Source organism: Scyliorhinus canicula, chromosome 7 (genome assembly GCF_902713615.1).
Source record: "Scyliorhinus canicula chromosome 7, sScyCan1.1, whole genome shotgun sequence".
NCBI lineage: Eukaryota > Metazoa > Chordata > Chondrichthyes > Carcharhiniformes > Scyliorhinidae > Scyliorhinus > Scyliorhinus canicula.
In genome coordinates, this window is record NC_052152.1 from 133,950,666 (window position 1) to 133,976,594 (window position 25,929).

Genomic DNA, 25,929 nt, shown 5'->3' on the forward strand with positions numbered 1-25,929 from the left:
CGGAGGTGGTAGAGGCGGGCACGATAGCATCATTTAAGATGCACCTGGACAGATATATGAATGGGCGGGGAACAGAGGGAAGTAGATCCTTGGAAAATAGGCAACAGGTTTAGATAAAGGATCTTGATCGGTGTAGGCTTGGAGGGCCGAAGGGCCTGTTCCTGTGCTGTAATTTTCTTTGTTCTTTGCTAATTCCCACTCTTATGGGAGGCTAATGGAGAGAGAAACTCAGAGGAGGACTGAGCAGAATCTGTCCTAAAACATAGGTGACAGCACATGTCACTCTTAAAGCACCTGCAGAAAGAATCTGATGTCCTCCATTAGGAAGAAAGTAGTGAGTTATCCTCAATACATCAAATATGTGATCAGTTTGTATTTTGCACCATTATCAGATTACCCAATGCTGACCAAGTATTACCTGTCTGAATTAGCCACTCTGCCAACAGGTTTACAGTCTGTGCCACTGCTGTATAATTCTCAGAAAGCATCTGGATTACATGTTCTGGGGAGCCCCCGGCCTGGAAGTACCTGGGGAAATGAAAAGATACAATCACAGCCAGATGTCATCATGTCCCACACGACCCAAGGTCAGACACCATCACACCCCACACGACCCAGGGTCAGACGCCATCACACCCCACACGACCCAGGGTCAGACGCCATCATACCCCACACAACCCAGGGTCAGACACCATCATACCCCACACAATCCAGGGTCAGACGCCATCACACCCCACACGACCCAGGTTCAGACGCCATCATACCCCACACAACCCAGGGTCAGACACCATCACACCCCACACGACCCAGGGTCAGACGCCATCATACCCCACACAATCCAGGGTCAGACACCATCACACCCCACACAACCCAGGGTCAGACACCATCACACCCCACACGACCCAGGGTCAGACGCCATCACACCTCACACAATCCAGGGTCAGACACCATCACACCCCACACGACCCAAGGTCAGACGCCATCATACCCCACACGACCCAGGGTCAGACACCATCACACCCCACACGACCCAAGGTCAGACGCCATCATACCCCACACGACCCAGGGTCAGACGCCATCACACCCCACACAACCCAGGGTCAGACGCCATCACACCCCACACGACCCAAGGTCAGACGCCATCACACCCCACACAACCCAAGGTCAGACGCCATCACACCCCACACGACCCAGGGTCAGACATCATCACACTCCACACGACCCAAGGTCAGACGCCATCACACCCCACACGACCCAGGGTCAGACACCATCACACCCCACACAACCCAGGGTCAGACACCATCACACGACCCAGGGTCAGACGCCATCACACCCCACACGACCCAGGGTCAGACACCATCACACCCCACACGACCCAGGGTCAGATGCCATCACACCCCACACGACCCAAGGTCAGACACCATCACACCCCACACAACCCAGGGTCAGACATCATCACACCCCACACGACCCAGGGTCAGACGCCATCATACCCCACACAATCCAGGGTCAGACACCATCACACCCCACACGACCCAAGGTCAGACACCATCACACCCCACACAACCCAGGGTCAGACACCATCACACACCACACGACCCAGGGTCAGACGCCATCACACCCCACACAACCCAGGGTCAGACACCATCACACTCCACACGACCCAAGGTCAGACGCCATCACACCCCACACGACCCAGGGTCAGACACCATCACACCTCACATGATCCAGGGTCAGTTCTAGTCTTCAGTGTGCGTCTATCAGAAATGACATTGGCGCTGCCCTGCACTTTGTGAATTGTATTATTTACCCTGAAAAGTTAGCTTACAAAGCCTGAGAGACATTTCAGAAAATATGCTGCTATTGAAAAACGCCAATTGGACCTAGTTTTAACATGACAGTCAGGTGACCGAAATTCAATCTGGGAAAAAGCTACTGAAAAGGTACAAACTTAGCATCTGAAACCAAGATTACATCTCCAGAATATACAGGTTACATCTGTTGAATGTCAGCATTTGCAACTCTTCTGTGGATTACTTAGTTGGAGGTTTGGTGCCACTCTGTGGTCAGGAATACATACTACAAACTCGTAAGACGTTCAACAGTCCACCTTTTCATTTCCAGAAAGCCTTTGTCAATTTTCCTACACAGGAGACTATGGAAGAATATCAAATGGCATGGAATTAGGGGAGTGGTGGCAAGTTCTAAGACAAACTGACCAGAAGGGTGGGCACACCAAATCCAGAAAATAGGCAGTAAATTAGAGTGGTGGGAAGTGAGTACAGAATCACACACAGGGCTCGGTACCGGGACTGTTCACTGGCCTGAAGTGTCTTTTAGTATTGAAAGGGTTTAATCTAATTAACAAAGTGTTGAAAGGTTAGATTGAATTTCAAAAGGAAGTCTGCATCAATGCTTTGAAAGTGGGTGAATAATTAGCAGAGCCACTAGAAATGAGGATCCTGCCGAAAGTTAGTGTGCCAGAGGACTGCCAAGGTAGTAACGATTTCTTTTTTAAAAATTGAGAACTCATCCAAGCAATTACAGTCCAGATAGACTAACATCCATGCTCAAGAAACTCTGCAAACTTAATTTATAAATGAATTAATTTGCATGGGTCTCGTCCCCATAACCCAAAGCTGTGCAGGGTAGATGAATTGGCCACACTAAATTGCCCCTTAATTGGAAAAAAATAATTGGGTACTTTAAACTTTAAAAAAATCAAATTTAAAAATTTAATTAAAAAATTAATTTAAACATTAAATTATAATTAACTAGATGGAAGAAAAGAACATACAAATGAACATACATACGGACATATAAATTAGGAGGAGTGGGCCACTCAGCCCCTCGAGCCTGCTCCCCCATTCCATCAAGTCATGGCTGGTCTGATTGTAACCCCACATTCCTGCCACCCCCGATAACCTTTCACCCCCTTGTTAATCAAGAATCTTCTTACCTCTGTCTTTTGAGGAAGAGAGTTCCAGAGACTCACGACCCTCCGAAAGAAAATTTCTCCTCATCTGTCTTAAATGGGAAACCTCTTATTTTAAACAATTCTCCCACAAGAGGAAACATCCTCTACACATCCACCCTGTCAATACCAGGTTCTTATATGTTTCAATCAAGTCGCAACTTACTCTTCAAAACTCCAGCAGAAGCAAGCCAGAGTTTATAGAAGCATCAAACAGCGATTTCTGAAAGGAACATCCTGATGGCAAACCTGGTAAGTTCTTTGAGGAGGTGACGGATGTGACAAAGGGTGGAGAGTGCAGTGGATGTGGTTTACATGGGTATTGCAAAACCTTTGATAAGGGACTATTGGAGAAGGCAGAATATGGTATTTGGGGAAGGTGGCAAATTGGATGAAAAACTGGTTAGAAGGGAAGAAAAGGAGGGCAGTTCCTCAGAGTGGTTGAAAGTGGACGACCCACAGAGCGCTGCTCACTTTTAATTATACAAAAACAGCGCAAAGTCTAATGGAAATTAAACAAAATTTGTGTTAAAGCATAAACATTCTCCCGAGGGTTTTATTAGTTTTCCACTCCCTTCCGATATTCCTTCCAAAGTGTTCTTTTGGAAGATAGATAAGGTCATCTGTATAGGCAAGACACTCAGGATTCGGGGGGCTTTTTTGCAGAGAGGACGGTGCCTAGGGATGGTTGGCACTCCCAAACCGGTGGAGAAGATGAGATGGTGGTGGGAGAGAGGGGGTCGGAATGGGAGCAGGTGGAGGAGGCCTCCTGTGTGGGGGCGTACTTTAGGGCCCTGGTGGCGGCACCCCTCTCGTTCTTCCTGAGTAGATGTACCAATAACCCGGTCGTGGTGTTCAAGTTATGGAACCACGGGCAGCACGGTGGCCTAGTGGTTAGCACAACCGCCTCACGGCGCTGAGGTCCCAGGTTCGATCCCGGCTCTGGGTCACTGTCTGTGTGGAGTTTGCACATTCTCCCCGTGTCTGCGTGGGTTTCGCTCCCACAACCCAAAAATGTGCAGAGTAGGTGGATTGGCCACGCTAAATTGCCCCTTAATTGGAAAAAATAATTGGGTAATCTAAATTTTAAAAAAAAAGTTATGGAACCAGCTGAGGCAGCACTTTGGAATGGGGGTGTCCGTATTGGCCACAATATGTGGGAATCATACGTTCATACCAGCAGGGATAGACACGACGTACAGGAGTTGGCATAGGAAACGGATAGAGCGGGCAAGGGATCTGTTCATGGGAGAGAGATTTCCGAGGCTGGAAGAGTTGCAGGAGAAGTACCAGCTGCCGAGGGGGAGTGAATTCAGGTACATACAGGTGTGGGACGAATTGGATAAACTGTTAACCCAGGATGAGCTGGGGGAGGGAATATTGCGGATAGTTATGGGTGGTTTTTGGAAATGGAGAAGGTGCCAGTGGAGGGGATAAGATGGAAATAGGAGGAGCTTTTTCCGAGGTGGAGGGCAAATATGAGTGGTGCGCAAGGGGGCCTGCTAATCATGTTCATATGTTTTGGTCTTGCCCGAAGCTAGGGGGATTCTGGACCTCAATCTTCGAGACACTGTCAGGGAACGTGGGGGTGAGGATGGCACCATGTCCATTGCCGGCGATCTTAGGAGTTTTCGAGCTCCTGGAGGGGAGGGGGCTGACATCATGGCCTTCGCCATTCTGATCACCCGGTGGCGAATTCTATTGGGGTGGAGGTCGGGGGTGCCATCGAAGGTGTTGGCATGGCTGGGGGATATAGCGGAGTTCTTACAATTGGAGAAAATTAAGTTTGCTCTTAGAGGGTCTGAAGAGGGATTTTATGTAAGATGGAGGCTGTTTCTGTCTCCACTCAAGGATTTGTTTGTCGCCAGTGAGAGAGAGGGATTTGCGGAGGGTGGAGTTGTTATGTTAGTTTAGGGAGAAAAAGGGGAAAATGACAAACTGGTTGAAACTTGGTTGTATCTTTTATCAACTGTGATTTGTTGATTGTGCTTAGAATAAAATATATTTTTAAAAACCAGCCTAATAGCCCAATCCAAACCTTCCAGCGCTTGGAATATGAACGTACAAAATAGGGGCAGAAGTCAGCCATTTAGCCCCATGAGCCTGCTCAGTTAATAACATCATGGCTGATTGGTTTGTGTTGAATTCTACATTCCCATCTTCCCCGATAACATTTGCTTCCCTTTCCTAACAAGAATCTATCTACCTCGGCCTGGAAAATATTCAGTGATTCTGCCTCAACCGCCTTCTGAGGAAGAGAGTTCCAAAGTCACACAACCCTCTGAGAAAATATTTCTCCTCATCTCTGTCCTAAAAAGGGGGCCCCTAATTTTAAAAGTGCCTCGTATTTCTGGACTCACCCACAAGTGGAAACCATCATTTCTACATCCACATTGTCAATGCCATTTGGGGGTCTTATACACTTCAATCAAGTCACCCCTCACTCTTCTAAACTCCTGAGGAGATAAGCCCGGTCTGACCAACTTGCCCTCATAAGACAACCCGCTCATTGCAAGAATCAATCTAGTTAAACCTCCTCTGAGCTACCTCCAAGCATTTACATCCTTCCTTAAATAAAGAGACAAAAAATGCTCACGGTATTCGAGATGTGGTCTCACCAATACCCTATATAACTGAAGTATGACACACTTACTTCTAGGTTCCGTTACTCTAAAGAACAGCATTCCATTAGCCTTCTTAATTACGTGCTGTACCTGCATTCTAACTTTTTGTGACTCTTTGTATGTTGGTTATAATTTCTTTTTAGTGCAGATCAAACTATTTGCAATGAGAATTTCTGCCTCTATCGAGATTCCCAATGGCCCATTACATAGAACTTACAGCACAGAAACAGCCCATTGGTCTCTGCTGGTCTATATGCTCCACACAATCCTCCTTCCAGTCCTTTTTCATCGAACCCAATCGGCATATCCTGCTGGCTGCTACTCGACTGTGATATGGAAGCACAAAGGTTCAATACTGGTCTGTGCCAAATAAACTGATCTCAACTGGGAGTGCTCACAGTCCAGTTCCTTACATGGAGAACAGATGCGTGACACTGGGGGAAATGCACACAAGGGAGAGAGGCAATGGTGATAACACAGGCTTAACACTGGCAGAACAGAATTGACCCTATGGCTGTCCAAGCACTTGTGAAGTTTGTACATTATTACCGTTACTACATACAAACCGCAGGTAATTAGGAAATAAGGTAGGGAGGGGGAAGAGTAGGCAGTTGCTGTGATTAGCAGGTTTCCTTTTTCTAAAGTGAAGCCTGCTAAATTGGAACGTACCAAAGGGGGTCAGAAAACACCAGAAGCTTCTGTCTGCGGTGTGAGTGAAACAATGTGGAATGTGACTGGTTGTAGTTATAAATGAACTGAGCGGGCAGCTCGGTGGCTCAGTGGTTAGCACTGCAGTCTCACGGGGCCGGGGGGGGGCCGGGGGGTGGGCCGAGGCGGGGGGGGGCGGGGGCGGGGGCGGGGCAGGGCCGAGGCGGCGGGGCGGCTGAGGCGGCGGGGGGGCGGAGCCGAGGCGGGGGCCGAGGCATGGTGGGGGGTGGTGGGGGGACGGGGGGGGGGGGGGGGGGGGGGGGGGGGGGGGGGGGGGGGGCGGAGGGGGCCGCCCTGGGGAGGGCGGCCACCGCGCATGCGCTGGTTGGCACCGGCCCAACTGCGCATGCGCGGGACCCGAGTCTCTGGCGCCCCGAACACATGGCGCCCCGGGCGACTGCCCGAGTTGCCGGTACCTTGGGCCGGCCCTGCCCCCACAACCCAAAGGTGTGCAAGGTAGGCGGATTGAATGCACTAAATTGCCCCTTAGTTGGAAAAAATAAATTGGGTACTCTAAATTTAAAAAAAATAAATAAATAAATGAACTGAGCCAGGGTGTGATTGCTACCAGGACTGGTTCAGAACTACAGGTTACTGTTACCTTTTCAGTGTGTTGAAAATAGGTGGCTCCATTATGTAATCTCGGCTGGAGAATCTTTGCAAGCACTCCTGCTGCACTTCTGCATCATCTTCACCATCTCCATCATCGTCATCATGCTGTGTGAGAACATCCAATTGTTAGTCATTCCTGGGATGCGCTTTCCTTGAAACCACACCCACCCCCCTCTCCCTTTGAAGTTTTCCCTCTCCCACCCCTGAAAATGCAGATTTAAACTTCAAAGCTGGACCTTCAAACCCCGTCATCCTCATGAGTGATGCCTTTTAGGGCAGCACGGTGGCGCAGTGGTTAGCACTGCTGCCTCACGGTGTTGAGGACCCGGATTCGATTCCTGCCCGAAGTCACTGTCCGTGTGGTGTTTGCACTTTCTCCCTGTGTTTGCATGGGCCTCGCCCCCACAACATAAAGATGCGCAGGGTAGGTGGATTGGACACGTTAAAATTGCTCTTTCATTGGGAAAAAAAAGTAAGAAGTTTTACAACACCAGGATAATTTCAAATCACTAGATTTTGGAGCACTGCTCCTTCCTCAGGAAGGATGAAGGAACGCCGGCATCTCCACATCATGGAAACAAAAAAAGAATAGAGTACTCTAAAACAAAATTTAGTTTTTAAATGTGTGATGGCTTTTACTCTGATAAAATGAGTAAATAATAAGGCACAACAATAACTCACCATCATATGGTGCTTTTAACATAGCAAAATGTCCCATGGTGCTTCACAGGAGAGTTAACAAACAAAATTGCCCGTAGTGTCCTAAAAAGTAAGGTTAGGGGGGGGGCGGTTGTTGGGTTATGGGTATAGGGTGGATACGTGGGTTTGAGTAGGGTGATCATGGGCAGCACGGTAGCATGGTGGTTAGCATCAATGCTTCACAGCTCCAGGGTCCCAGGTTCGATTCCCGGCTGGGTCACTGTCTGTGCGGAGTCTGCACGTCCTCCCCGTGTGTGCGTGGGTTTCCTCCGGGTGCTCCGGTTTCCTCCCACAGTCCAAAGATGTGCGGGTTAGGTGGATTGGCCAGGCTAAATTGCCCTTAGTGTCCTAAAAAATAATGTTAATGGGGGTTGTTGGGTTACTGGTATAGGGTGGATATGTGGGCTTGAGTAGGGTGATCATTGCTCGGCACAACATCGAGGGCCGAAGGGCCTGATCTGTGCTGTACTGTTCTATGTTCTAAGGTGATATTAGAGCAGGTGACTTTTAAAAAAATTGACCGGAGAGACTAGTATTAAGGAGCATCGTATAGCAAGACACAGACGTACAGTGGTTAATGGAGCAATTTCTAGGGCAAAGGCTTGGCTAGCTGAAAGCACAGCCACCTGTGGTGGACCGATGAAGAGTGACAATGCACAAGGCCAGAATTAGAGGAATCTCAGAGCATTGTAGGCCAGGAGCAGACTACAGATATAGGGAGCTCAGCCAGAAGGGAGCAAGCATTACTCTCAGAAAGTGCCACTGAGATCAGGATGGTCCCAGGTTCAACCCAGCGTCTAAACCAGATTAAGATGGTGGCAGAAGCATTGAAACTGGCCTCATCAACCCTGTGTTAGTGGAAAACGAGCAGAGTATGCAATGTTGTTCATCGTCCACACTGGAAGAACACACATGTTGGGACAAGAACTGTAATGGGCTCCACAGTGATGCTTCCATTAGTGAAATAAACATGCCGAATGACACACTTACTAAAGTGTCAGACTGCAGATATCAATTGAATCATAGTCCAGAGAGAGACCAAGGCAGCAAAGTGACAGGGCTGAAGGTGATAAAGAACATAACTTACAGGAATATCAGGCTGTAGGTTTGAAACTGGGAGCACAAAGAATTCTACGGATTCATCAGGAAATCATTTGAGTTTTTCTATGCTGGTTAGTGCAGTGGCACTTTACTGTGCACCAATGGAATCACTTCCTGCAGTAGCAGAGTACGCTTTTGGAAGCTGAAACTGTCCATGGAACCCTAATTTAGACAGATTGATGAGGCTGTGTTAATGCCAACAGAAAAGGCTTTCCTGAATACATTAGTTATAGAACATAACAGCGCAGTACGGGCCCTTCGGCCCTCGATGTTGCCATAGAGCACAGGGAGTGGACCACCTCCGTCTAGGACTGCGTTACTTCACCCATTGACTGCGCCACCTCCCTCTGGGACTGGGTCACCTCCGTCTGCATCTGCAAGATGTTGGCCAGCCCTGGGCAATGCCGCCGACGCTCTCAGCCATGGCCCGCTGTAAGTGGGCCAAGCTTAGGAGCATCACTGCAATAGAACACAGAACACTACAGCGCAGTACGGGCCCTTCGGCCCTCTATGTTGCGCCGACCTGGGTCAGTATATACTGGGATCGCTGGGAGTGGGTCAGTATATAATGGGAGCGCAGGGAGTGGGTCAGTATATACTGGGATCATTGGGAGTGGGTCAGTATATACAGGGGCCGCTGGGAGTGGGTCAGTATATACAAGGATCGCTGGGAGTGGTAAGTATATACTGGGATCACTGGGAGTGGGTCAGTATATACAGGGATCACTATGAGTGGGTCAGTATATACAGGGATCACTGGGAGAGGGTCAGTATATACAGGGATCACTGGGACAGGGTCAGTATATACAGGGATCGCTAGGAGTGGGTCAGTATATACAGGGATCGCTGGGAGTGGGTCAGTATATACAGGGATCGCTGGTAGTGGGTCAGTATATACAGGGATCACTGGTAGTGGGTCAGTATATACAGGGATCACTGGTAGTGGGTCAGTATATACAGGGATCGCTGGGAGTGGGTCAGTATATACGGGGATCGCTGGGAGTGGGTCAGTATATACTGGGATCACTGGGAATGGGTCAGTATATACAGGGATCCCTGAGAGTGGGTTAATATGTACTGTGGTCACTGGAAGTGTGTTAGCTTTTATTGGTAGAGGGATTGTATTTCAGAGCCATGAGGTCATGTTGCAGTTGTACAAAACTCTGGTGCGGCCGCATTTGGAGTATTGCATGCAGTTCTGGTCGCCGCATTACAGGAAGGATGTGGAAGCATTGGAAAGGGTGCAGAGGAGATTTACCTGGATGTTGCCTGGTATGGAGGGAAGATCTTATGAGGAAAGACTGAGGGACTTAAGGCTGTTTTCGTTAGGCAGAAGGCGGTTAAGAGGTGACTTAATTAAGGCATACAAGATGATCAGAGGATTAGATAGGGTGGACAGTGAGAGCCTTTATCCTCGGATGGTGATGTCCAGCATGAGGGGACATAGCTTTAAATTGAGGGGAGATAGATATAGGACAGATGTCAGAGGTAGGTTCTTTACTCAGAGAGTAGTAAGGGCGTGGAATAGCCTGCCTACACAGTAGTGGACATGCCAACATTAAGGGCATTTAAATGGTCATTGGATAAACATATGGATGATAAGGGAATAGTGTAGATGGGCTTTAGAGTACTTTCACAGGTCGGCGCAACATCGAGGGCCGAAGGTCCTGTACTGCGCTGTAATGTTCTATAGTACATACGGGGGTCCCTGGAAGTCGGTCAGTATATACGGGGATCGCTGGAAGTGGGTCAGTATATATGGGGATCGCTGGGAGGGGGTCAATATATAGGGGGAAATCGCTGGGTCTGGGTCAGTATATGGGGGTCGCTGGGAGTGGGTCAGTATATACAGGGGTCACTGGAAGTGTGTTAGTATATACTGGGCTCACTGGGACTGGGTCAGTATATACAGGGGTCACTGGGACTGGGTCAGTATATTATGAGGGTGCCAGAGAATGGGTCAGTATATAAGGGGATCACTGGGAGTGGGTCAGTATATATGGGGATCACTGGGAGTGGGTCAGTATTTATGGGGGTCACTGGGAGTGGGTCAGTATTTACGGGGTCAGTATTTATGGCGATCACTGGGAAAGTGTCAATATTTACGAGGGTCACTGGGAGTGGGTCAGTATATACTAGGTTTCTGGGAGTGGGTCAGTATATACAAGGATCGCTGGGAGTGGGTCAGTATATACAAGGATCGCTGGGGGTGGGTCAGTATGTACAGGGATCGCTGGGGGTGGGTCAGTATATACTGGGATCGCCGGGAGTGGGTCAGTATATACTGGGATCGCTGGGAGTGGGTCAGTATATACTGGGATGGCTGGGAGTGGGTCAGTATATACTGGGAGCGGGTCAGTATATACTGGGATCACTGGGAGTGGGTCAGTATTGTAAGGGAATTTGTACCTGATATTGTATGAGTTAGGTATGAAGTTCAGAATCATAGGTTTTAGTGAAATGATAAAGTAGATTTAGGTGAAGTATTGAGATGAGTATGTAACCTAGGGTAACCTCGTGTGACCTAATGTAATCAAGTATAGTTAATATGATTAAAGCAGCAGACCCAGAAAAGTAGTATAGCATTTACTAATTAACAAAGACAAATAATAGTCACTTGGGAGAACAATGAATACGGCTCAGTGGCTCAACTTAATGGTTGACCATAAATAATGGCCATAAAAAGACAAGAATAGAGTGAGCATGTTTTTCTGTACATTCGGCCTAAGTCAGCAAAACCACGATTGTTTCACAAGCAAGGAAGTTTACACAGGAACAAGATAAGGACAAGAGTTATAACCACCATGGTTTAAGAAGCAAAGAGAGGAAATAGGGAGCGACCAATCTCGAATGGGACAGATAAAGGGCCAACTAAAAACAATGGTGGCCAAAGCAAGGTCAGACTGGGAAGCAAGATAAGAGGGCTGTAAAGTAAGATAAGAGTTTGAGATATGGAGTTGAAATGTACATAAAAGACAGTAAGCCCTGAGGCTCTTCGGATTGTTCCGGACATCCCAGCTTTGTTTTTTCTTGTGCTAGGAAAAATAAAGTTCACTGCTTGAAAGATCGCTTCTCAGACTCTCGGTGTTTTAATCGGTACGAACAAATTGTCGTCCTGGGGAACCACGACAAAATATACAGGGATCACTGGGAGTGGGTCAGTATATACTAGGTTTCTGGGAGTGGGTCAGTATATACAAGGATCGCTGGGAGTGGGTCAGTATATACTGGGATCACTGGGAGTGGGTCAGTATATACTAGGTTGCTGGGAGTGGGTCAGTATATACAAGGATCGCTGGGAGTGGGTCAGTATATACTGGGATCGCTGGGAGTGGGTCATGTAGCCACTGTAGCCACCTAAAATGGACACTGAACCAAACAAAATGGAGAATCGCTAAGACTGTAGGGAAAAACAGTTTAGCCAAGGCAAACAGCCTGCAAACACTCATTAGCATTTTGCAAGCAGCAAAACCAGTTTCTGGCCAGGTGGAAGATCTCCAACCAACGGTGATAATGGCAGAACGTTCTACATACTAATGAGGCAGTCCAGATCTAGGCACACACAATGGCAACATTTGGGTTTGAATAAGATACTTGAGTGGATGTCCAGACAGAGCAGCACCAGAAGAATCCACTATAGAAACCGCCCCCACCATCGAGAAAGACCCTTACATTGGAGGAATTCAAAAGATATCGATTGGAAGCTATCCAATCGATACCTAAAGGTAAAGCCCGCCCAGGAAGAGGGAAGGACATTGGGGACCCCTATAAATATAGACCCCCACACATGGTCCTGTCTGTTGTTTCGTGCTCCGGCTTTGACCAAGAACTCCATCCTGTATCCTGACTCCAGCCGTTGAGCACCAGCCGCCGAACCGTAAGTGCCAATACGACGCTTGCTACGCGAACCAAGCCCGCTAGACCCCCAGTGACCAGCACGCTTTCTGAAGGTTGCAGCCCAAGACCGGGACGAAGGCCTCGCTCCCTGACCTTGCCTGTTCCTGTGTAGTTAAGTATTCTGTTTGCTTAGTTTAGTCATAGCTTAGTCCATTAGTGTGTGCATGCGTATTTATTATAATTGTATAATAAATATTGATCGTTTGGAACTTACTAATCGGTGTATCGTTTTATTACTTTGAACCTGACCTTGGAATATATGTGAGTTGTCTGTATGGCAACTGGCGACTCCTGAGCTGAAAAATACATAAGACAGAGCCTAGTGGTGTTAAGCACACGGCCTTTAACACAGGCAAGTTAATACACCCCAATAAACGCGTTTTACACTCATAGCAAACCGTGCAACATTTAGTGGCGACTTCCTGACGGGACACGGTTACAAGTGGTACCCCCACTCCGTCGAGGACCCTGAAATTTGAATTGGAAATCTGGTAAAGAAAACGGAAAGAAATCACAAATATTCAAGGTGTTCAAAGCAATAAGCGTAATTCGGAAGTGTGTTTAGTGCATGCGTACTAACAGGGTTGTAAGGAAAACCTGAAAGCATTTTTGTTGCGACAAACTTTCGGTAGTTTTGTGAACGGAACATAGCGTAAGCCTTACCCGTTTCGTGAGACATAACCTCAACACCCCCTGTTCCTAAATTTAAAAGTGAGTCAGAGAAAATGGCCATGCAGGCAATGGAACGCCTCATGAACCCAGAACGGTTTGTGGTCGCAGCGACCAGCAGCAGTAGCAGGGTAGGTCAGTGTCCCATGTGGGAGCTGGAACTCCGCAAGTATCTGCAAGGAAAGGGATGGCCCCTTTGGAAAGAGTTTTGTTTGAATGAGGAGACAGGTCCCGGAAGTATAGGACATACTTGGTGGGAGAACCTCTCTCAAATTCACAAGAAAAACATGAGTAAAGCACGCAAGCCGATGGCGATTGTGTCCTGTTTGGCACAATTGCGAGGCACAGAGGAGGTCGTTCAGACGCTCCTGGCAGAATTAGAAGAGAGAAATAGGATGAGTAAAGTGGATGTCAGGGACATCGAGAAGGAAAATATGGATCTAAGAGGGAAGTTGGCAGAGAAAGGTAGAGAGGTGGATGATGCCAAGAGGGCACATCAGTCTTGTCTAGCCCATCTCAGCAGTTCCCAGACCCAGTACGAAAAGGCCTATCAGGACGTGCAACGTGCCGTCCTGATAAGAGAAGAATCAGAGAAGCAGGTAGAGGCTTTGCAGAGGCAATGCTCTGACCTTAAAGCAGCTTTGAGAGCACTCCATGCTGCCACCACAGAACAAAGGCAAAGTACAGTAGATCACGCGAAATGCAGGAAGCAGATTGCAGAGCTGCAATCGCTGCTTTCGGTGCAAAATGGGTTTCAAAGCACCTTTGGAACCCAGTTAGATGAGGAGAATGCCCCAGACTGGAAAGAGTTAAGTGAGACAGCGCAGCGTTATGTTCAGGGAACATGTGCGCCAGCAGCGCAGCAGAAAAGGCAAGCACCCCAACCCCCCACAGATCAGCTCCTTACCATTCCAATGAATCCAGTCACCACCCAGAGAAAAGTGACCATAGAAGGCGCACCCGATATAACTTACACCACCCCCTTAACTGTAACCCAACTCAGGGACGCGTGTGAGAAGATCACTCCGTTTCTCCCCACCGCAGACCCCCACCAGTTTTTCGCTAAGGTAAAGCAACAGGCTACCATGTACGGCCTGGACGAGAGAGAGCAGGTTAAACTCACAGTTCTGAGTTTAGACCAATCGGTTGTAGCAGCCCTCCCCGACCCACAGAACGTTGGCGGAGGCACCCTAGAGGAAATGCACACCTCCATTTTAGATGCCATAGGGTATAATCGAGGTGACCCCGTAGAAGGACTTAATAAGTGCCGGCAGAAGAAATCCGAGCACCCCACAGCATTCGCCGGAAGGCTGTGGATCCATTTTAATGCAGTATTTGGCGATTTAAATAGAGCCCATTTGAACCGTGAAAATATGGTTAAATGGACGCGCACCATAATTTCTCATGCAACAGAAGCAGGACAGAGCGCTTGCAACAGCTATGACCCCTCAGAGGAAGCCCATAATGAGAAGTGGGTCCTGAAAAGATTGTCCCGCGCTTGGGAGCAATCAGTTCAGGGCAAGAGTAGAGTGAAATCCCCAGAAGAAGCTCAGGCTGCAGCAGACATACAGGCAGTGAGAGAGCACCAAAAACCCGCATGGGTGAATGAAGGAAAGAGCAGTCCTCCACAGAAGTCGCAGGAATGCTACAACTGTGGACAGTTAGGACATTGGGCAAAAGAATGTAATGCACCCCAGAGATCACAGAGAGGCCAGCAGACAGGCACTCTGAACAGAAATAAAACAAAACCGATCCATAGTATAGGGATATGGTCAGGACAGACCAATGTGGACGGAACGGACTGACGGTGTTCGGGCTCCCCCACTTGCGTCTGTGACACACTATGGGATCCATCAGGAAGACCGGTAGTCACGGCAAAGTTAAGAGGGAAGCCCATAGAGTTACTTTGGGACACAGGAGGCTCCCGCACCACAATTAACTCCACCACCACGGCACACACAGACACGTGGCCGACCACCTCCACCATCACACTTAGCGGGTTCACCGGACACTCACAGCAGGGACACATTACAGCACCCGTAGCAATCCAGCTAGGGAACATTTCCACCAAACACCCCGTTGTTTTAGTAAATCTTCCCCGGACAGCAGAACACATCCTAGGGATAGATTTTATGAATGCCCATAGCCTGTCGTTCGACCCAGTGAACCAATGTGTCTGGCGAATGGCAAGATCGGACAGAGCACCCACTACTCTCACAGTAGGAGAGTACGCTAATAGGATTAGTGCAGTAGGAGAATACTCATTTGACCCGACTACACTAAACATGGACAGACAAGTTAAGGCAGTACTGAACAAACATAGGACAGCATTTGCCAGTCACCGGCATGACTGTGGCAGAATGGCTGGACAAATTCACGTTACCGGACCTGACCCCAGACCACAAAAACAATATAGATTTCCCCTAGAAGCAGAGGGAGAAATAGAGAAAGTGATAGGTAGCTTATTGGAGCAAGGTGTGCTTAGAACAGTAGCCTCGACCAATAATGCTCCTATTTGGCCAGTGAGAAAGCCCGACGGATCATGGCGTCTGACCATTGATTATCGGGAACTCAATAAAGTAACCCCAGCAGTAGCCCCCACGGTAGCAACAAGTCCCGAGACCATGCTCAAACAGGGACTCAACTCCAAATATTTCACGGTTTTGGACATTAGCAATGGCTTCTGGTCAATCCCATTGGCAAAGGCGTGCCAGTACAAATTTGCCTTCACTTTTAAAGCTCAACAGTATACGTGGACATGCCTTCCACAAGGATTCCACAATTCCCCCTCCATTTTCCACCGACAGTTGGCGAATGGCTTAGAAAAATTTTCCCGCCCCGAATGTCTGGTACAGTATGTAGACGACCTACTACTGCAGACAGACACAAAGGCAGAGCACATTACGCTTCTGGCCGAACTCCTGGAACTTTTAACCGAGATTGGATGTAAAGTTAACCCAAGAAAGGGTTGTGAATCTATGGAATTCCTTGCCCAGTGAAGCAGTTGAGGCTCCTTCATTACATGTTTTTAAGGTAAAGATAGATAGTTTTTTGAAGAATAAAGGGATTAAGGGTTATGGTGTTCGGGCCGGAAAGTGGAGCTGAGTCCACAAAAGATCAGCCATGATCTCATTGAATGGCGGAGCAGGCTCGAGAGGCCAGATGGCCTACTCCTGCTCCTAGTTCTTATGTTCTTATGTTCTTAAAGGCCCAGATTTTGGAAAGTAAAGTGATGTATTTGGGAACAGTCATCACACACGGCAAACGCGAGATCGAATTCAAAAGAATTGATTCGATTGTCAAATTGCCCCTTCCCCAGAATGTTTCAGCCCTCCGGTCGTTTTTAGGACTGGTTGGTTATTGTCGGAACCACATCGACGGATTCGCGACAAAAGCCGCCCCACTCTCAGACCTCCTTAAGAAAGGAGCCCCCTGGGAATGGCTTCCGCAGCATACAGAGGCTGTGGAAGAGTTTTTTTTTTTTTAAATTTAGATTAGCCAATTATTTTTTCCAATTAAGGGGCAATTTAGCGTGGCCAATCCACCTACTCTGCACATTTTTGGGTTGTGGGGGCGAAACCCACGCAGACACGGGGAGAATGTGCAAACTCCACACGGACAGTGACCCAGAGCCGGGATCGAACCTGGGACCTCAGCGCCGTGAGGCGGTTGTGCTAACCACTAGGCCACCGTGCTGCCCGGGCTGTGGAAGAGTTAAAGAAAGCCCTTAGCGCAGCACCCGCGCTACAAGTCCCAGACCAACTTTCCCCCTATGCAATAGAGGTAGCGAGCACAGATCTGACCCTCTCGGCCGTGTTACTTCAGGAACGGCACGAGCAGCTAAGACCAGTGGCTTATGCCTCCCGACTGTTAGACCCAGTTGAACAAGGATTTTCAGCCTGCGAGAGGCACCTCCTTGCTGTCTTCTGGGCAGTGCAATATTTTTCTTACATTACCGGACTCAACCCCACCACCATTTTGACCGAGTACACCCCCACACAGTTACTCCTAGACGGTCGACTGAAGGACGGTTCAGTTAGCCAGATTAGGGCAGCTAGGTGGACACTACACTTACAAGGACGGGACATTACAGTCAAACGGACCCGCACACACACATTTTTAGCCGACAACCTCCAATACCCAGGACAGCCCCATGAATGTGAAATTGTAGCCCCCCTACATAACACAGGACCCTTTATAGCAAAGACACCCCCCAGGAAGATAGGGAACCCAAGACAAAGCCCCCAACCCACAGACACGTGTGGACCACTGAGGATTTACGTAGACGGTTCATCCACAGTTTTAGAAGGTGAGTGTATCACAGGATGCGGCATCTATGTCGAGGACGCGCAGGGGCGCGCTCTCGAAGAGATAGCTTTAAAATTACCGGGACACTTAGGCGCGCAGGCAGCAGAGCTCGCGGCCATAGCTTATATAGTGGACCACCCCGATTCTTTCCCCAGCCCAGCGGACATATATTCGGACAGTTTATATGTCTGCAATAGTTTAACCGATTTTCTGCCCCTGTGGAGGACACGAGGTTTTGTCTCCGCAGATGGGAAACCCCTTCCATCAGCCCCTTTACTCAAGCACATTTTGGAGAAAGCGAAGGACAGGACCTTCGGCATTATTAAAGTAAGAAGCCACCATAGGTCATCCCCCCCTGGGAATGTAAAAGCCGACGCACTGGCTAAGGCAGGTTCCAGGCGAGGACACTTATGGACACCCCCAGCTAGCGCACCAGCTAGCGCCCCTGTGAGCGCAGTCCAAATCTCACAGACCAGTATTAAAGATTTAGTAGACGCACAAAAGCAGGATGAGGATCTCAGGGAGATTTTCAAAGGCAACTTTGTGCCACAGTATGATAAATTCAGACACGCACTGACCACACATGAGGGTGTGATCATAAAGGATCAGCTTTATGTGGTCCCGCAGCAGGACAGGAATGAAATGATTGCTTTGTTCCATGATGGACACGGGCACCAAGGGACCGACGCAACCACGAGGCACCTCAGGCAACTCTGTTGGTGGCCTAACCTAAGGACAGATGTAGGTCACTACATCGAGAATTGCCTTATTTGCGCCCAGAATAACCCGGAGAGGTATTCTAAAAAGGCACAACTTCGGCATACTCGACCAGTTAATGGCCCCTGGACAAACCTCCAGATCGACTTTATAGGCCCATTGCCCCCTTGTAGGAATGGCTATAAATACGTTCTGGTGGTCATCGATACCTTTACCAAATGGGTAGAGGCATTCCCCTCTAGAACGAATACAGCTAAGACAGCTGCAAAGATCCTGACCCACCACATCTTCACGAGATGGGGTTTACCCCGTAGCATTGATTCGGACCAGGGATCTCACTTTACAGGACGGGTCATGAAGAACGTCCTGACAATATTTGGAATAAAACAAAATTTTCATATTGCGTATCACCCACAGTCCAGCGGGATTGTAGAGCGCATGAATCGGACCCTAAAATCCACGCTTAGAAAAATGGTTCAAGAGAACAACTCCACATGGGATTCAGTGCTCCCATTTGCATTAATGTTCATCAGAAATACAGTTTCCACTTCCACAGGATACACACCACACACACTCATGACCGGACGCCCTATGAAAGGTACAGAATTCCTTTTAGGACTGGACATGACTAGCCCCGAAGTGACGGCCCTCACACACGAAAAGGCAGTTAAAGACCTGGTTGAGACTGTGAGGTCTGCACAGATTGCAGCCGCAGTTCAGCTAGGGAAACGCCGTAAGCAACGCACAGCTTGTTTTAACAAGACCGTACACCCCACAGAATTCCAGGTTGGGCAACAGGTAATGCTATCTGTATACAACCCCAGCAGTTTTTTGGCACCAAAATATTCCGGACCATACTCAATTTCGGATAAAATTAGCCCCTCAGTTTATAGGATAAAATATCCTAATGGTAAGACCGCGTGGTTCCATATCAACCAGTTAAAGGCATATGGAACACAGGCCAACCATGCACACCATGTCCTGCTAGATGCAGCAGAACACCTCACCCCACCCACTAGAGACACATTTCCACCATCCCCCTCACAGACCAGTTCTTCATCGGACTCGCCCACGACTCCGTCCACTGACCACGACAGACCACGCCCCGAAACGCCCACAAGCTGCCGCGGCAGAGACAGCGATACAGACACTGACTCTGAGGACAGCCACAGCACACCACACTACAGCCCACATAGCAGCGACTATGACCCCGACTACAGTGACCCCATGGAAGTCACTTACATTAAAAACCCAGACCCACCACCCGACCCCGACAATACCCATTCACTTTTGGACCCAACACTCTGGCACAGGGACAATTCGTACCGACTTGTCCGCAACGATGAAAGTGACCCCCGGTCACACAATTCAAAGATATCATGCCTGATCCACACAAGGGTGTGGGATCCGGGAGAGCAGGACGACACGGTGTCTGAATCCCGATACGGCAACCCCTTTGTGACCCTGTTCACAGAGACAGAGGAAAAGTGAGGTGGCCAGATGATGTAAAATAGGAATCGTTTGTGGGAAGCGATGTCCTTTCTGATGGAACCTGCACGTATGTTTGTCTATCGTTTTATGTTTGTTTGTCTTTCAGGAATGTAAGTGGTTCAGTTGGAGGATGGACATCTTCTTTTCAGCTGAAAAGATTGTGACCACCTCACACACACGTTAGCTTGTCCGCCGATACCTTTGAGAACTTCAGTTCCCAAACCCGTTTGATTGGAGATCTTTTCAAGTTGTAAGGCTTGTGACCGCCTTACACACACAATAGTTTATCTGCAGATACCTGTGAGAACTTCAGGTTCTGTCCTCAGTTGGAGCATCTTGGCTCCCTTGTTTTGTTCGGTGCCCCTCTATTCGGCGAATAGAGGCTGCAAATCCATGATAAACACATTCTTACCCGTTTAATCCAGGTTACTCAGGCAGTGGACAAACGGCACTGAGGACCCGCCCTGTCTGAGAACCCACTTTGGTCAGCCAAGCTCGGGTATGGCACAGCACGCCCTACCCGGGGATCCCATTCAAATCGTACCCTTAGCGACCCATACGCAACCCATTCAACCTTTCATTTCCAAGTTGTTTCATTTTTCGTTAGGCAGCCCTTAGGCCGCCATCCCACATGCTATTTACATCCGGGAACATTCAGATGGTAAATGAGCAAAGCCTGCGAGACGGCTCGCAGGAGGAGAGTTGTTAGGTGTATTGTGTTCATTAAATTCGCTTTTGAAAAAAAAAGAGGGGAGTCACAGGGTGTGACTTGGCCAGTCATTTTTAATGGGTCAATTGGAATTGAAAGACAGATACACTAACAAGTACGGATATTAAGCTGTATTGACAGATACTGTGCTTGATCCCATAGCTTTCGAAGGACGAGACAGGGATCGAAGCAAGGATTGTCCATACAGGAGGAAGAAAGAAGGAAGAACAAGTTGAAGATGATGGAAGCTCACCTATTGCTTTTAAATGTTATATTTGTTTGTGTGGAAGCAAGACACGTTTCCCCCACAACCCCCACCGTAAATGTTTCACTTACAGCAACTCCCCCGTGCTCAGCTCTGATCAGTGAGGTTCAGACCTGGTGCACAAAATTTATGACATGGTACTCCATGTCATACGTGATTGAATCACTGCTAGTGATTGCGATCCTCGCCATACTTGTACAGACCCTCAGGTTGAGGAAGTGGAAGAGGAGAGCCTCCCGTTCCTGCCCCTCAACCGTCTATGGAGTTCGATCTCCTATTTTTCGATTTCATCAATCCCCTTTGCCCCATGATGAATAAAGTACTGTGTAATAAAATGAAATATATACCCATGTATTATATTGTCCTGAACTCGACTGCCGAGTCAGGAAATGTTATGTGATGTGGTATGAATGGATGAGGTTTAGTCTGTAAGGAAATGTTTAAGTTAAGTTAAGGATAATTGTGATAGGTAGAGGTTCCCGTTTGTGGTAATGCATGTCCCCTTTGACATAGCGCCAAGTAGAGATGTAAGGTAAAAAAAAATTCTTCCCATAATTAAGGACAGAGTAGACGCTCAGGAGCTTGCCGAGGTCAGGGAACACAAAGAAGGCAACCCAGATGCACTCAAGGCAACGTACATAGGTGATCCTTCACAATATTTTGATTGTGAGGATCACAAGGAGGGAATGTAGCCACTGTAGCCACCTAAAATGGACACTGAACCAAACAAAATGGAGAATCGCTAAGACTGTAGGGAAAAACAGTTTCGCCAAGGCAAACAACCTGCAAACACTCATTAGCATTTTGCAAGCAGCAAAACCAGTTTCTGGCCAGGTGGAAGATCTCCAACCAAAGGTGATAATGGCAGAACGTTCTACATACTAATGAGGCAGTCCAGATCTAGGCACACACAATGGCAACATTTGGGTTTGAATAAGATACTTGAGTGGATGTCCAGACAGAGCGGCACCAGAAGTATCCACTATAGAAACCGCCCCCACCATCGAGAAAGACCCTTACATTGGAGGAATTCAAAAGATATCGATTGGAAGCTATCCAATCGATACCTAAAGGTAAAGCCCGCCCAGGAAGAGGGAAGGACATTGGGGACCCCTATAAATATAGACCCCCACACATGGTCCTGTCTGTTGTTTCGTGCTCCGGCTTTGACCAAGAACTCCATCCTGTATCCTGACTCCAGCCGTTGAGCACCAGCCGCCGAACCGTAAGTGCCAATACGACGCTCGCTACGCGAACCAAGCCCGCTAGACCCCCAGTGACCAGCACGCTTTCTGAAGGTTGCAGCCCAAGACCGGGACGAAGGCCTCGCTCCCTGACCTTGCCTGTTCCTGTGTAGTTAAGTATTCTGTTTGCTTAGTTTAGTCATAGCTTAGTCCCTTAGTGTGTGCATGCGTATTTATTATAATTGTATAATAAATATTGATCGTTTGGAACTTACTAATCGGTGTATCGTTTTATTACTTTGAACCTGACCTTGGAATATATGTGAGTTGTCTATATGGCAACTGGCGACTCCTGAGCTGAAAAATACATAAGACAGAGCCTAGTGGTGTTAAGCACACGGCCTTTAACACAGGCAAGTTAATACACCCCAATAAACGCGTTTTACACTCATAGCAAAACGTGCAACAGTCAGTATATACTGGGATCGCTGGGAGTGGGTCAGTATATACTGGGATGGCTGGGAGTGGGTCAGTATATACTGGGAGCGGGTCAGTATATACTGGGATGGCTGGGAGTGGGTCAGTATATACTGGGAGCGGGTCAGTATATACGGGGATCACTGGGAGTGGGTCAGTATATACAGGGACCGCTGGGAGTGGGTCAGTATATACAAGGATTGCTGGGAGTGGTAAGTATATACAAGGATCACTGGGAGTGGGTCAGTATATACAAGGATCACTGGGAGTGGGTCAGTATATACAGGGATCACTGGGAGAGGGTCAGTATATACAGGGATCGCTAGGAGTGGGTCAGTATATACAGGGATCACTGGGAGAGGGTCAGTATATACAGGAAGCACTAGGAGTGGGTCAGTATGAACAGGGATCGCTAGGAGTGGGTCAGTATGCACAGGGATCGCTGGGAGTCTGTCAGTATATACGGGGATCGCTGGGAGTGGGTCAGTATGTACAGGGATCGCTGGGAGTGGGTCAGTATATACTGGGATCACTGGGAGTGGGTCAGTATATACAGGGATCACTGGGATTGGGTCAGTATATACAGGGATCGCTGGGAGTGGGTCAGTATATACGGGGATCGCTGGGACTGGGTTAGTATATACAGGGATCGCTGGGAGTGGGTCAGTATATACAGGGATCGCTAGGAGTGGGTCAGTATGTACAGGAATCGCTGGGAGTCTGTCAGTATATACGGGGATCGCTGGGAGTGGGTCAGTATGTACAGGAATCGCTGGGAGTCTGTCAGTATATACGGGGATCGCTGGGAGTGGGTCAGTATGTACAGGGATCGCTGGGAGTGGGTCAGTATATACTGGGGTCGCTGGGAGTGGGTCAGTATATATGGGGGTCCCAGGGAGTGGGTCAGTATATACTGGGATCTGGGAGTGGGTCAGTATATATGGGGGTCCCAGGGAGTGGGTCACTATCTGGGGGATCACTGGGAGTGGGTCAGTATATACAGGGATCGCTGGGAGTGGATCAGTATACACACTGAAGACCTGGGACCAATTCAGGTGCCACTTCAAGCTTGTGTTATGTCTGTAGAGGCCTCCCTAGCGAAGACAGATGCCACATTTCAAAGAATTAACAGTGCAGGAGGCCACTCGACCCATCGAGTCAGCATTGGCCCTGGATAGATCACCCCACTCATGCCGACACCTCCACCCTACCTGTAACCCAGGAACCACACCTAACCTTTTCGACACTAAGGACAATTTAGCATGACCAATTCACCTAACCTACACTTCTTTCGACATTGGGTGGAAACCGGAGCACCCGGAGGAAACCCACACAGACACGGGGAGAAAGTGCAAACTCCACACAGTCACCCGAGGCCGGAATTGAACCAGGGACCCTGGAGCTGTGAGGCAGCAGTGCTAACCACTGTGCCACCGTACCGCCCCTGGAACACGGAGGGAGGACAGAGTGGCACTGAGAGTAAGGGACATGTACGTGGATGGTAGACTGGTGACCCTGGGGGAGCTCTCAGAGAAGCTCCAACTCCCGAAAGGGAACAAGGTCGATAGCTGCAGCTGCATGGCTTTCTCCGCAACAGGACAGAAACGTTCCCCCAGCGACCCGGACACACACAATGGTAGGGCTGGACTAGTTGGGAAACGACAAATGTGGTGACATTACAAGCGACTCATAGAAAACGTCAGGATCCCATTTGACAAAACCAGTCAGAAATGGGGGGGGGGGGGGGGGAGGAGAGAGAGAGAGAGAGAGAGAGAGAGAGAAAAGAGGGACTGAGCATGGAGCTAGGCAGAGGAGTCTGTATTGAGGCACTGCACAAGATGAATTCCACCTTCTTTAATACTGGGCTAAGCCTGATGCAGCACAAGGTGATGCAGAGAGCGCTCCTTACTAAGGACACAAGTGGATTATTTCCGGAGGCGGAGGATAAGTGCGAAATCGGCAGCACCACCCTGGGCCTCGGAGTGGCTCTCGGACCTGGCCGAATTCCTAAGACTGATTGAGAATTTTATCTTCTCTCGAGGGTCCAAGGAAAGATTCTACAAATATGTAGAAGCCAAACCTCTTTGAGGACCTGTTGTTCGCAACCAGCAAGGGGGGGGGGGGGGGGGGGGGGGGGAGCAGGGAATACCACCAGGATGGATGAAAGAGAGCCTGCGTACAGCAGATGAGATGGGGAGGAAGGCCATTCGCCAGAATGGACACAGAACCCTCCCACACATGGAAAACTGAGGAGGCAGACCATCCTAAACTCAATGGGGGAAACAGGACCCCCCCACCCATCAAAACAAGCTTTTCATTTTTTATTTATTCGCTTCCAGGATGTTGGCATCGCTGGAGGCCTTTAAGGCGTATGCTTGGGGGCTATTAGTTTCATACATCGCCAACAAAATGCATAAAATGCTGGAGCAACTGTGCCATTTGGAAGTTAAATTGGATGAAACAGAGAGGGAGAATTGCAGGAATCCTAACTGTTCGTTGCTGAAAGAAATTTCTGCAATTTAAATGATGCTGAACTCTTTGTTGACTCAACGTGCCGAGAGGTGCTTAATGTTGCCAAATAAAAGTTATACGAGTTTGGTAACAAGCTGAGTAAATACCTGGCTTTCCTTACTCGGAAGACAGCTGACTCAAGGACTAGTCTCTCTGTACTAGACTCCAAGGATTTATTATTTTTGTTTCTATAAATTTAGAGTACCCAATTCATTTTATCCAATTAAGGGGCAATTTAGCGTGGCCAATCCACCTACCCTGCACATCTTGGGTTGTGGGGACGAAACCCACGCAAACACGGGGAGAATGTGCAAACTCCACACGGACAGTGACCCAGGGCTGGGATCAAACCTGGACTAGACTCTAAGAATAATAGAATGATTAGAACAGAGGATATAAACAAGGCATTTAAAGGTTTCCATGCCAAGTTATACAAAACAGACCAGTCTGGGGATGCATTCACACTTTTGGACACAATCTCCGAGGACCAAAGATTGGTCCTGAATGCTCCTATTTCTGGAGGGGAAGTGGCTCTTTCTCGGAGACAGCTTCAATCTGGTACTGCCTCAGGACGAATGGTTATGGATATGAATTTTATAAAGAATTTAAAGACTTGCTACTGGATCCACTGTTTGGAATGTATCATCATTCATTTGAAGCAGGTCTGCTACCACAGAGAGCCGTTGGCAATGATCTTTTCGTCCTCACTGTCAACAGGGGTGGTACCAGGGGATTGGAGAGTGGCAAATGTCGTGCCCCTGTTCAAAAAAGGGAATAGGGATAACCCTGGGAATTACAGGTCAGTTAGTCTTACTTCGGTGGTAGGCAAAGTAATGGAAAGGGTACTGAGGGATAGGATTTCTGAGCATCTGGAAAGACACTGCTTGATTAGGGATAGTCAGCACGGATTTGTGAGTGGTAGGTCTTGCCTCATAAGTCTTATTGAATTCTTTGAGGAGGTGACCAAGCATGTGGATGAAGGT

General features: G+C 48.4%; 1 protein-coding gene across 1 annotated transcript in view; it reads right to left on the reverse strand.

Moving 5' to 3' along the window:
- The window catches only part of nelfcd (negative elongation factor complex member C/D), an 89,814-nt gene that overhangs the window by 51,850 nt on the left and 12,035 nt on the right, over positions 1–25,929 (reverse strand). The window contains exons 2-3 of the mRNA XM_038802968.1: positions 6,908–7,023; positions 419–528 (exon numbers count right to left, since the gene is read on the reverse strand). Of these exons, the coding sequence (XP_038658896.1) occupies positions 419–528; positions 6,908–7,023 (226 nt within the window). The remainder of the gene's footprint in view (positions 1–418; positions 529–6,907; positions 7,024–25,929) is intronic.